The sequence below is a fragment of the Chaetodon trifascialis genome, chromosome 23 (genome assembly GCF_039877785.1).
Source record: "Chaetodon trifascialis isolate fChaTrf1 chromosome 23, fChaTrf1.hap1, whole genome shotgun sequence".
NCBI lineage: Eukaryota > Metazoa > Chordata > Actinopteri > Chaetodontiformes > Chaetodontidae > Chaetodon > Chaetodon trifascialis.
Genome location: NC_092078.1, coordinates 177,645 through 189,674, shown reverse-complemented (window position 1 = coordinate 189,674; position 12,030 = coordinate 177,645). Strand labels below are relative to the sequence as shown.

General features: G+C 48.4%; 2 protein-coding genes across 2 annotated transcripts in view; one reads left to right on the top strand and one right to left on the bottom strand.

Annotated features, from left to right (window-relative positions):
• The window catches only part of atp1b2a (ATPase Na+/K+ transporting subunit beta 2a), a 67,380-nt gene that overhangs the window by 34,040 nt on the left and 21,310 nt on the right, over window positions 1-12,030 (bottom strand). The window lies entirely within an intron of this gene.
• On the top strand, window positions 1,387-11,325 carry hmgb2b (high mobility group box 2b). Its single transcript, XM_070992762.1, has 6 exons — window positions 1,387-1,542; window positions 3,278-3,436; window positions 5,513-5,664; window positions 6,469-6,643; window positions 7,742-9,877; window positions 10,118-11,325. The coding sequence occupies exons 2-5, from the start codon at window positions 3,287-3,289 to the stop codon at window positions 7,868-7,870; spliced, it is 606 nt and encodes a 201-aa protein (XP_070848863.1). The 5' UTR covers window positions 1,387-1,542; window positions 3,278-3,286; the 3' UTR covers window positions 7,871-9,877; window positions 10,118-11,325.

Here is a 12,030-nt window from a genome sequence, read left to right as displayed (position 1 = left end):
TTTGGGCGCCACGCAGCGGAGACTGAAGCTGTGCGGAGGGACGTGATGAAGAGGAAAGTCCAGGAAAAGGTGTGAAGATGAAGAAGATGAAGATTTGTTCTCTGTGGCTTCAGCACACTAAAGAACTGACTGACCTGAACACCGACAGCTTGTTTTTAAAATTTCTTTCATGCAGAAGATTTCCTTCACTCTTTGATCTTCAGACATGCTGGCGGGACAAAAATGTGAGAACAGTGTCTGTAAATAAAAGGTCACACTTTGGGTTTAATGTACTGCTGAACATTCCCAAATAAACGGACACTTTACTGAAAGAATCTTTTCATTTTATCATTATATGGATAGATTTTAATATTGTAGTGTAACAGTTCTACAAAGACAGCCCAATATATCTGATGAAGAAACATCTCGTTGAAAAAGAGCAGAAGCAGAAGAAAAACACATTTTCCCAAGATGGAAATGAGTGGAGAGGATCTACATTTATAATCTACATACATTAAATATATTATGTATATATTATAATCCAGTGTTGTATCACTGATAAACTCTGTGAAAGGAACAGAAAAACACAAGACTAAATTCACTTCTAAACCAGATGGACTAGGAAAGGAGACATTTTTCCTTCTTTGTGGACGTCTTCAGATAGTTTAAGCTGAGCCTAAATGCTGCCTTATTAGTCACAATGATCAGTTTGTAGTGTCGCATTAATGTTCTGAAGGTATTCTCTGAATCCTCACACTCACAGAATAATGTTCTGTCCACTGGACCATAAAATACACAATAATACGTAACCTGTTTCTTAATCTAAATGTCTAAATGAAGACCGCAGGCAGACGACAGACAGAAAAGTCAAGCCTTCATGTCTGCGATGAAAACTCAAAGTGAGGGACAAACTGAAGGAACATGGCCCCAAAGCTGGGACAGACAACATGAGAGGTCCAAAAACATGCAGTATTTTGGTTAAATGTGATAAATATGATGTTTACAACAAAAGCATATTTGACTTTTCTCTCATTAAAGTTTCTCTCTTTATGTACGTATGTTTCACACCACTTTAGCCATAAATACAACCAAAAATGTTTAGTCTTCATCTTTATCCCTCACTGCTGTCTGTCGCTCCTCCTCTGCGTCTTCACTGATTGGCTGGTTGATATGACATACACCAATTCCGACCAATTAGACGCATGAAGAAACACTAGCTCCACCCTGTTCAAAGCGTAAAATTCCCGCCCTGCTCACGTTGCTGAGAAGGCGGAGCCGTGCAGCAACGAACTTTGACTTGCGGTCCCATTAGCCAATCACATACGAGCATTCACAGAAGCTCCGCCCAGTTTTCCCCGTCCGTGCTCCCGCCCTCTGAATAGGAAGGACCAACGGGGGCGTTGCTGGGGGGCGGTACCGGGCTCGAGCTCGACCCAGTTTGAAAGTGAACCAACGTCTCCAGTCGCTGCTTCAGCCACCAAACAACAACAAGAAACCGTGAATCTTAAAAACCCGAAAACCGATCCAAAGTCTGCTTCTGTCTGTAGCCGGCCCCTGTGACGAGTGAGTACCTCCGTTCATCCTCTTAGTGCCGGACACAGGCTAGATTTCTTACATTTCAGTGAAAATGAGCTGGCTTTGATTTGCCGGGTGGCTTTTTCTGACGTGCAGAATCCTCTAATAAAAGATCGTAATAATGGGGCTAGGAAAGGGGAATAAAATGGCCGCTGTAATGGACACAATGTGACGGTTATGAGATGATGCTCGTATTTCTGTGCCCTTATGTGTGCGCACTGGGGTGACTGTTCAGTACGTGTGGCTGTAAACACGAAACGCCCATTATGGTGTATGAATGCCAGGAAATAGCCATGTCCCGTCCATACAACGATGACCTCTCCGGAGTATAACTGGAGCCCTTCGTTGAAAATGCGTAGCTGTTTTACTGACATCATATTTCCATTGCAAACACGCCCGTTTGGTGTGAAAGCGGCGCTATGGTTAAAGATAAACTCCGCGTATTAACAGAAAGTCTTATATTGTGGTTTCCAGCGTGTCTGTGGTTTAAACATCTTTTTTCCTTGCCTGCTGGCCGGTTAGCCTGCCGCTAGCAGAGGGGGATGGGGCGGCTAGCTCTGCAGAGGGCGGGAAGCAAATGGTGGCCCATTGTTCTGTCGGGGCTAGCCTGTTAGCTCGGCTAGGCTAACTGCAGCAGTCAATAGATCTCCATAGAAGACGCGGCTAGCTTTAGTTTTCGCTCATCTCTGCGGCTCATAGACTTCCAGTCACAGCCGGAGTGGAGGAACCGGGCCCCGGCGGGATGTCCCGGCACAGTAGCAGACCGAGCGACGGTCCAGTGCGGGTCGGAGGGCCTCCTAGCTCCCCGGCTGAGAAAATGGATCCCCACTTTGTTCTCTTTGTTATTCACAATCAGCCACCGTTAGACTGCTGATGGACCGTTATTTGACCATTTAACGGATAATTGACGGGTGACTCTCTAATGAAAGACAGGGAAAGTTGAAGTGTCGATATGTTCAAATATGAATTTTAATAAAACATATTTTAACACTTCAGCAGTTGAAACGCTGATTGTGATCAGAATGAGGCGTGTAGGTTAAAGGGTCATTCCACCCAAACAAAGCAAAGCCTTTCTGCTCAGTTACCTGTCAGATGATCTGATTTAAACCACAGTCAAGTGGAAATACTTTTCTTTGACAGCAGTTTTTTTTATCTGTCCTTTGCTTTTATTTGGTGTGAAGCTCAGCCGTGATTTAAAACATAATGCCACCAGTTCAGTTCTTAAATACTGGTCATTGATCGGCCATCTGTTATCTGTCTGCTCATCATTGTGGCTAAACGGGACAAATGAGGACATTTTTGTACTACATTTCTTTGTCTTCTATGACTATGAAATAATTTCCTAAATTGGGATCAATAAAGTGACAGTCTAAGTCTAAAATAAAAATTTGAGCTGCTCGTCGGACAAAGACGTTGGCCTGGACTTAGAGACAGGACGGGGACATGGACTAAAGGATTAACCTGTCAGACAACATCTGTAAGTGTGATGATGAAGATGAGCATTTAGCCCTCAACAAACAAACATTTACCTGTTTTATGGGCAGACAGTAGATCAACATATCGGCTGTGGAACAAAACCTTATGTTAACGTGAGGTTTCCTGGAGGAAGAATACACCACGAAATAAAGATGGCAGATCGTCTGATTATATGTGCACTGTTACATGTACCTGTGTGCGTGTGTGTGTGTGTGTGTGCGCGCGCGTGTGTGTGTGTGTCTGACAGACCGCCAGCATGATGCGTAAAGACGTGAATAAGCCGAAGGGGAAGACTTCGGCGTACGCCTTCTTCGTCCAGACGTGTCGAGAGGAACACCGGAAGAAGAACCCAGAGCAGTCGGTCAACTTCGCCGAGTTCTCCAAGAAATGCTCGGAGAGATGGAAGGTAAGGCCGAGCTGAGCTGCTCGCAGTACAGACGCGAGACTGTAAACCAGCGGCCTTCACAAACGAAATGAAAGTTGAAACTATCGTTTCCAAACCGTCCACATAGAAAACATCGATTCATGAATTAAAAATAGATCACTGCTCTGAAGTCGATTGCTTCCCTCACTCGAGTTTGACTTTTCATTAACGTCCAGTCTGTTAGAATTTATTCTTATTACTCTGTCATCACCAGCCACCATCACTCCATCATTCTGTCCATCATTCTGTCCATCATCTTTCTCTCAGTCCATTATTCAGCCATCCACCTGATATTCCTCCATCACTTTATCTGTCCATCATCCTTCCACATGTCAGTCTGTTGATCATCCATCATCCATCCATCACTGTCTCAATCATTCATCCATCACTGTCACTGTCTCAATCATCCATCCATCAGTGTCTCCATCATCCATCCATCAGTGTCTCCATCATCCATCCATCATCTAAGACAGAAGACATTGAAGATTTTTAGGACTCTGTGTTTGTCTCGTCGTCTCTTCAGTGGTTTCAGATTTCTTTTTGTTGAAATACGTTCAGCTCACATTTCATTAACTGACCAATCACAGCGCAGATGGGACGGGCCATTACAAAGCCACAGCAGACTGATGTCACCTTGTCAGGTGGGGGGGGGGGGGGGTTGTGCCAGCAGGTAACAGGTAGCTGAAATAAATGGACGTACAGTCCAATCACAGGACCTACAGATGCAGCACGTCATTATTCGTCAGGTTTTATGACTTTTTGTCCGTCTGTCTGTCTGAATCTCAAACAAAAAGGCTTTTTAAGAGATAAGCAGGGCGATGTGTTTAGTTTCAGTTTAGCTTTCAGTTCATTTGAAACAACGAGAAGCAGAATTTGAAATCACTGCAGGATGTCAAGTCCAGCTCGTCTGTTTAATGTGATCAGTAAAATGCCTCAGGGTCAAACGTTCAGAAACATGATAACTACAACTAAATCTGCTGGTGAAAACCAGACTGATAGACTGAACTAGACACAGCTGGACCTTTGGCACGTTTGCACCATGTGCATGATAAAAGGTAAACTACACAGGCTGCAGTCTGGGGGCCACGAGATCCCCTGACCCCCCCCCGTTTCAAGTGGTAATCTGCCGTCATGTTACATGTGTAACCAATGACAAGTCAAACCTGAGACGATGTGTACAAACAAACTGCCACCATGCTGTTTGTATTTGTGTCACCAGGTGGCGCTCAAACATCGCCTGATGATCACCGACACTGAAGAGATAAACTGAACCAGAGTCCTCGTTAGCTCCTCTCACACTTCAATGAGTTTAATGACTAGAAAGAGTTTGAAGCCAGCCTCCAGGCTGTGGCTCCTCGTCCAAACAAAGATGGTGGAAGACGTGGTCTTTGCTTGTTCAGCATCTCGTACAGGGGAGATAAAGATAACAACCAACAATAAAATGAATGAACAGAATGAGGACAAGTCAAATGAAATGTCTTCGTCCTCCAGTGGACAAAGTGTTTGTGGGAACTTCTGAGGGTTTTGAAAAGCTTTCAGAGGAGCGGTGAGACCCTAACAAATAATTTAGACGTTAGTGCGACAGCGTTCAGCAAATACTGTCAGAACTTTGACTAATGAGGTAAAAAGAGTCTTTGCAGACACGTCGTCTTTCTTTTCCTGTCAGCAGGTTGGTTTGTTCGGTTGTTCCAGTCACGTTTATTAAGTTTGGTTTTAATTAGTCATTTGTTGCTACAAACGTCAGGATTGACAGCTGACCCTAACCTGAGCAGGTGTGTCATCATCAGGCGACACACTCGACTCCACGTCAGTCAGCAGGTTGATCTGAAGCTGCTGGACGTGAAATAAACTGTTTGAAGTTGAACCTCTCGGCTTAAAGGTGAAGATATGCTGAAAACAGTGAAAGTTAGTTTGATGAGAGACGCCTGTTCATGTTTAATGTCGACGTTATGAAACACGCTGAAACATCCCACCCACACACACTAATCCTCGACCAGTCGGTGATGATGTCAGTGAAGGTCAGAGGTCATCTGCTGACTGCGTCTGCTGTGGTTTCAGGCTCTGTCTGCCGGTGATAAGAAGTGTTTCGAGGACATGGCGAAGGCTGACAAAGTGCGGTACAACAGGGAGATGAGCGACTACGTCCCCCCCAAGGGATTTGGAAAGAGGGGCCGCAAGAGGAAAGATCCCAACGCACCCAAGAGACCCCCGTAAGTCAGCAAGACCCCGACAAAACTGGAACCAGTCTCGCATGTTAAACCTGACTGCTGTGCCATCAGCTGTGACTGGTCTCTGCCAGCAGAGGGCGGCACAGAGCCAAGGCTGACGCTGCTGCTCGCCTGATTGGACAGTTTATTTTTATTTATTCATTTGTGTTTCTTAGATTGAGCAGGTCCTCTTCCACAGAGTCCACCATGTTTCTACAGTAGCCCAGAGTGGACAAACCACACAGTAGACAGAGCCCAGAGTGGACAGACCATACAGTAGACAGAGCCCAGAGTGGACAGACCAAACAGTAGACAGAGCCCAGAGTGGACAGACCAAACATTAGACAGAGCCTTCACATGTTGGAGCAGGAGTGTTCTGTTGCTTTCAGTCCACCACGTCTCCACTAGATGTCACTAAATCCTTCACACTGGTGTTGAAACACACAAACCTTTTTGTGTGTAAGCGTGAAACTGACTCTGGTTCCTGGTCTGAATGTGGTTCTGGACTGTCCTCACACCCAGGACCAGAACTGGTGACCATTGTTTTACTGCTTCTGTTGTTACTGGGATGTTAATGGTAATATTTATGTATCTGCTAAAATGTCACTGAGCCACAAAACATTAACCTGTCCCCCTGTCTGTCTCTCTGTATGTCTGTCCCCCGTCTGTCTGTCTGTCCGTCTGTCTGTATGTCTGTCTGTCTCTCTGTCCGTCTCTGTGTCTCTCTCTCTCTCTCTCTGTCTCTCTCTGTCTCTCTCTCTGTGTCTGTATGTCTCTCTGTCCGTCTCTGTGTGTGTCCGCCTGCAGCTCTGCGTTCTTCGTGTTCTGCAGTGAATACCGTCCCAGTGTGAAGCAGCAGTATCCTGGTCTGTCTATAGGAGACTGTGCCAAGAAACTGGGAGAGATGTGGAGCAAACTGTCCCAGTCTGAGAAACTGCCCTACGAGGAGAAGGCCCAGAAACTACGAGAGAAATACGACCGGGTGAGACACGGAGACAGAGAGAGAGAGAGGGACACACAGAGAGGGATGGAGACAGAGAGGGAGAGAGAGACGGACACACAGAGAGGGACGGAGACAGAGACACAGAGAGAGAGAGACAGACACACAGAGAGGGATGGAGACAGAGAGAGAGAGACGGACACACAGAGAGGGACGGAGACAGAGAGGGAGAGACGGACACACAGAGAGGGACGGAGACAGAGAGAGAGACAGAGAGAGAGACGGAGACAGACACACAGAGAGGGACGGAGACAGAGAGAGAGAGACAGACACACAGAGAGGGACGGAGACAGAGAGAGAGAGACGGAGACAGACAGACAGAGAGGGAGAGAGAGAGACAGAGACACAGAGAGGGACGGAGACAGACAGACAGAGAGAGAGACACAGAGAGGGATGGAGACAGAGAGACGGACACACAGAGAGGGACGGAGACAGAGAGAGAGACAGAGAGAGAGACAGACACACAGAGAGGGACGGAGACAGAGAGAGAGAGACAGACACACAGAGAGAGAGAGAGACACAGAGAGAGAGACACAGACACACAGAGAGGGACAGAGACAGACAGACAGAGAGAGAGACACACAGAGAGGAACGGAGACAGAGAGAGAGAGACAGACACACAGAGGGACGGAGACAGAGAGAGAGAGACAGACACAGAGAGAGAGAGAGAGACACAGAGAGAGAGAGACACAGACACACAGAGAGGGACAGAGACAGACAGACAGAGAGAGAGACACACAGAGAGGAACGGAGACAGAGAGAGAGAGACAGACACAGAGAGAGAGAGAGACACAGACACACAGAGAGGGACAGAGACAGACAGACAGAGACACAGACACACAGAGAGAGACGGAGACATCTACGTGTACTGATGGGTGTATTTACTCAGTGTAAAGTCTGAACTCCTCTGAGCACGTGCAGCTCACACATGGCTGAAGCTGTTCATCCATCTTTGAGTCTGATATCCAGTAATAATTCATCCATAGAGGTAATCGATGTGGAAGGTGCCGTTTCCACGGCGACCATACAGACAGCCCATCCAGGTGTCATGTGACAAACTGCTTCCTGTCTGTCTCACAGGACATGGTGGCGTACCGCGGCGGCGGCACGTATGCGGCCAGGAACCCCGGCTCTTCAGCTCAGGGAGGAGAGGAAGAGGAAGATGATGAAGGAGAGGATGAAGATGAGGACGACGACGATGACGAGTAGAGAGGAAGAGCTGCAGCTGCATGAGAGAGAGACTGAGAGTGTGTTAGAGAGAGAGAGGTGTGTGTGTGTGTGTGTGTGTGTGTGTGTGTGTGTGTGTGTGTGTGTGTGTGTGTTTCAGAGGTCAGGCAGTGTTTAACTGAAGGTCAGCGTCTGCGATAGCTGATTGGACAAGAGGAGGCAGGGGGCGGAGCAGAAACACAAACTAAATGACACACATTTGATGTGACAGTTGAGTGAACACACACCTGAGGTCAGGTGTGTGTCCTCCAGGTGTGTGTCACGCCTGAGGTCAGGTGTGTGTGACACTGTGAGCTTCACTGCCGTGATGACAGGTGTCCTCTGACACTTCCTGCTGCAGCTGATTTTATGAGGAGAAGAAGAAGACAGGTAAGAGTGAAGGTAAGCTCAGTCCAGCTAGCAGCCAATCAGGAGCAGGTGTTTTCTGTCTGCAGGTAACGGTTTGTTTGAACCACCTGTCAGTTTGAGATGAGGAAACATGGCTGGAACTCGTTGTGTTCATGTTTGAGGTCCTACAGGAAACAGGAAGTCGTCACAGTTCAACATTTTCAGGCTCAGAGATGAGAAGTGAAATACCGGCTGAGGTTTCAGTCAGATGTCCTGTGACGTCTTCGTCCTTCATCATCATCAGCTGGTCAGCCGTTAAAGGTGACCTTTGGTTCAGGTGTCGACGTAGCCTCGGTGATGTCAGCTGGTTCAGGTCGGAGGTCAGGCCGGATTCATGGCGCCGCGCTCTGGTTGTGATGAGTCTTTTGACAGAAGCCAAGCAGGTCGAGCCAGACAGGAAGTCAGACACAGGAACGGCATAGAGTATCCAGTTACTTTTCAAAATAAAAGCCTGTGCAGACCCTGGATCGTATAACAGACGCTGGAAAAAGCAGCGAGAGCTGTGTGTTGACTCAGGTGTCCGTCCACCGTGTGTCCCCAGAACAGCTTCAGAGCTGTGGACGTCTAAAGACACTCCTCGTCTGGTGTCTCGATGGTGGAGGAGGAGGGGGAGAGCGCTGTCTCACATGTCCGTCCAAAGTCTCCCACAGGTGTTCAGTTCAGCTGCCCACATAGAACCACTCTGTGGATCTGTGGTGTCCGTCCCCTCAGGGTCAGGTGGGCTTCAAGTCAGGCTGTCAAAGTCAACCAGAAACAAGGCTGCATTACTGCTTCTGAAGAAACCACGACGGTCCAGACTGTCTGTGCTTTATGTCCAAGAGGGCAAAGTACGAGAGACGTCTCACCAAAGCCACCAGACTCCATTCACAGTCACTAATTGAACATAAGACACGTCCTTCAAAGACAAAAGACAAAACCTTCTGGGTTCATCTTCTCATCGCTCATTGCTGCCGTCTGTAAAGACTGAATTTCCCCGGCGTGGGATCAATAAAGTTTGATCTTTTCATGTCAACAGTCATCGTTAACTCTGGTAGAAATAAAGTCTTCATTCCTGGATTGAGGACAGAGGAGGAGAAAGCTGTGCAGAGGAGAACATCTCCACCTCTAACTGGAGAGATTTCAGTGGGCGAGACGAAACAAACTGGTTTTGTGGGTCCTGGTTCAGGCCTGTCGCGCTCTCCTGGTGTGCGCTCTCCTGGTGTGCGCCACTCGTCCACTTGTTGACATGTACTGTTGTGTCCTGCTCTGTTCACACGTTAGATACCTGCCACAGGGCATGATGGGATGTTACAGCTCAACAAAGGAAATGATGATAAACACAAGCCGTTTACCTGCGTGGCCTCCACCCAGGGACAAATGACCAACAACATCTGTCCCCAGAGTCAGGTGGACGAGACACTGCAGTCCAGGGACGCTCAGTGGGGTTTGAGGACACACAGAGGACTGAACAAAAGCTCGCTGTAGACCTGAAGTCACAGCAGGTTACTGATGAAGAGCGCACGTTTCAGCCTCATGAACGTTTTCCTGATGTCTGATGTCCAAGACGATTAACTGATGAGTGAAAGAGAGCTGTGGACAGGGTGGTGTCTGTCTGTGGACAGGGTGGTGTCTTCAGCTGAACAGGCGGCGTCTGTCTGTGGACAGGGTGGTGTCTTCAGCTGGACAGGGTGGTGTCTTCAGCTGAACATGGGGGTGGCGCCTGTCTGTGGACAGGGTGGTGTCTTCAGCTGAACAGGTGGCGCCTGTCTGTGGACAGGGTGGTGTCTTCAGCTGAACAGGTGGCGCCTGTCTGTGGACAGGGTGGTGTCTTCAGCTGAACAGGCGGCGTCTGTCTGTGGACAGGGTGGTGTCTTCAGCTGAACATGGGGGTGGCGCCTGTCTGTGGACAGGGTGGTGTCTTCAGCTGAACAGGCGGCGTCTGTCTGTGGACAGGGTGGTGTCTTCAGCTGGACAGGGTGGTGTCTTCAGCTGAACATGGGGGTGGCGCCTGTCTGTGGACAGGGTGGTGTCTTCAGCTGAACGTGGAGGCGCCTGTCTGTGGACAGGGTGGTGTCTTCAGCTGGACATGGGGGTGGCGCCTGTCTGTGGACAGGGTGGTGTCTTCAGCTGAACAGGTGGTGCCTGTCTGTGGACAGGGTGGTGTCTTCAGCTGAAGGGGGGACGGCTCACAGTCTGAGGTTTGGTGCTTCATGGAGTGAAACTGCTCATAGACCTGAACTGAAGACAGAGGCGGAGGACAGTCCAGCTCCTGACGATGCTTCAGACTGTCCAACCACAAACACACCTTCAGTCTGGACATGTGACCTCCTTAAAGCCAATCAAATGAACAGCTGCAGTTAATTTATTCATTAACCATCAGCTGACGAATCACCATCGAGGTTCATCTGTGCTGAACCTGAGAGACAGACTGAGAGACAGACAGACAGGGAGAGACAGACAGACAGGCTGAGAGACAGAGAGACAGACAGGCAGAGAGACAGACAGGCTGAGAGACAGAGAGAGACAGACAGGCTGAGAGACAGAGAGAGAGACAGGCAGAGAGACAGACAGGCTGAGAGACAGGCTGACAGACAGGCATGTTGCTCTGAAACACACACACACAGGACTGTGTGTGTGTGTGTGTGTGTGTGTGTGTGTGTGTGAGACAGTCAGTCAGTGTGTGTTGCCTTTCAGTAACTGTGTGTGTGTGTGTGTGTGTGTGTGTGTGTGTGTTTGTGTGTTTGTGTGTTTGTGTGTTTGTGTGTGTGTGTGTGTGTGTGTGTGTGTGTGTGTGTGTGTGTGTGTGCTCGCTCTGGAGGTCGTCAGATGTTGACCTGTCCGACACCAGAGGATAGTAAAGTAACCCCCAACCCACACTGTTACCATGGTTACCCCTGCACCCCCATCACTCCCGTGTGTTGCCATGGAAACCCGACCCCTCCTCTTGCTCTTCATCATGTTGTTTTTTTATTTTCTTACTGAAGGTTTATTGCAGTTTGTTCTGTTTCTTGTTCACTGTCAGAGTAGAAACTTCAACTTTTATAATAAAACAACCAGCTGAGGAAAACACACACCGTCTCTGGTCTTCTTCTCTGTGGACGGCGTCCTCCTTCCTGTCCTCACTCCGTCTTCAAGTCCCTTCCTGTAACATCGGAGTTTTGACTTTCCTCTGCAGACAGAAAGCTTCATCTCATGGCTGCTGCGACAGTCACGTCAGCACTTATTATTTTATTTTAATCCTGATGATCATCAGACTGCAGACTCGGCATCAGAGCAATCATTCAGTAAAACATGGCTGAGATGGTCCGGCTCAGAGGTCTGCAGACCTTCAGGTCTTCCTGCTGAGCGTGGACCCCTTCACCATCAGTGACTCTTCAGGCTCTTCATCGTCTTAGGTGATGAAGCTGCTTCAGTCTTCTGGACTAAAGGCCTTCAGCTCCTCTAAGTTCTTTGGTGAACTGAACGTTTGAGGTCTCAGAGTGTCTCAGTGGTCCAGAGCTCAGCAGACTGATGGTCCTCCAGAACCTTCCCTTGTGTCTGTCGTGGCCTCTGAAGGGTCCACTTGTTCTTGTGTTCTGGATCATTGTCCTGTGTCCTCTGTGCAGTGTCCAGACTGATGAAAGCAAACTGTCCCCATCATCTTCCATCAGACTGAAGTCTCTGCTGCTGTAGCTCCATCAGAGCTCCACCTCCAGGCTTCACCTGGTGGACCTCCATCAGACGCCTCGATGTCTCCAAACAGAGTTTATGTCTGATGGAGTTCAGTTTTGGTCTCA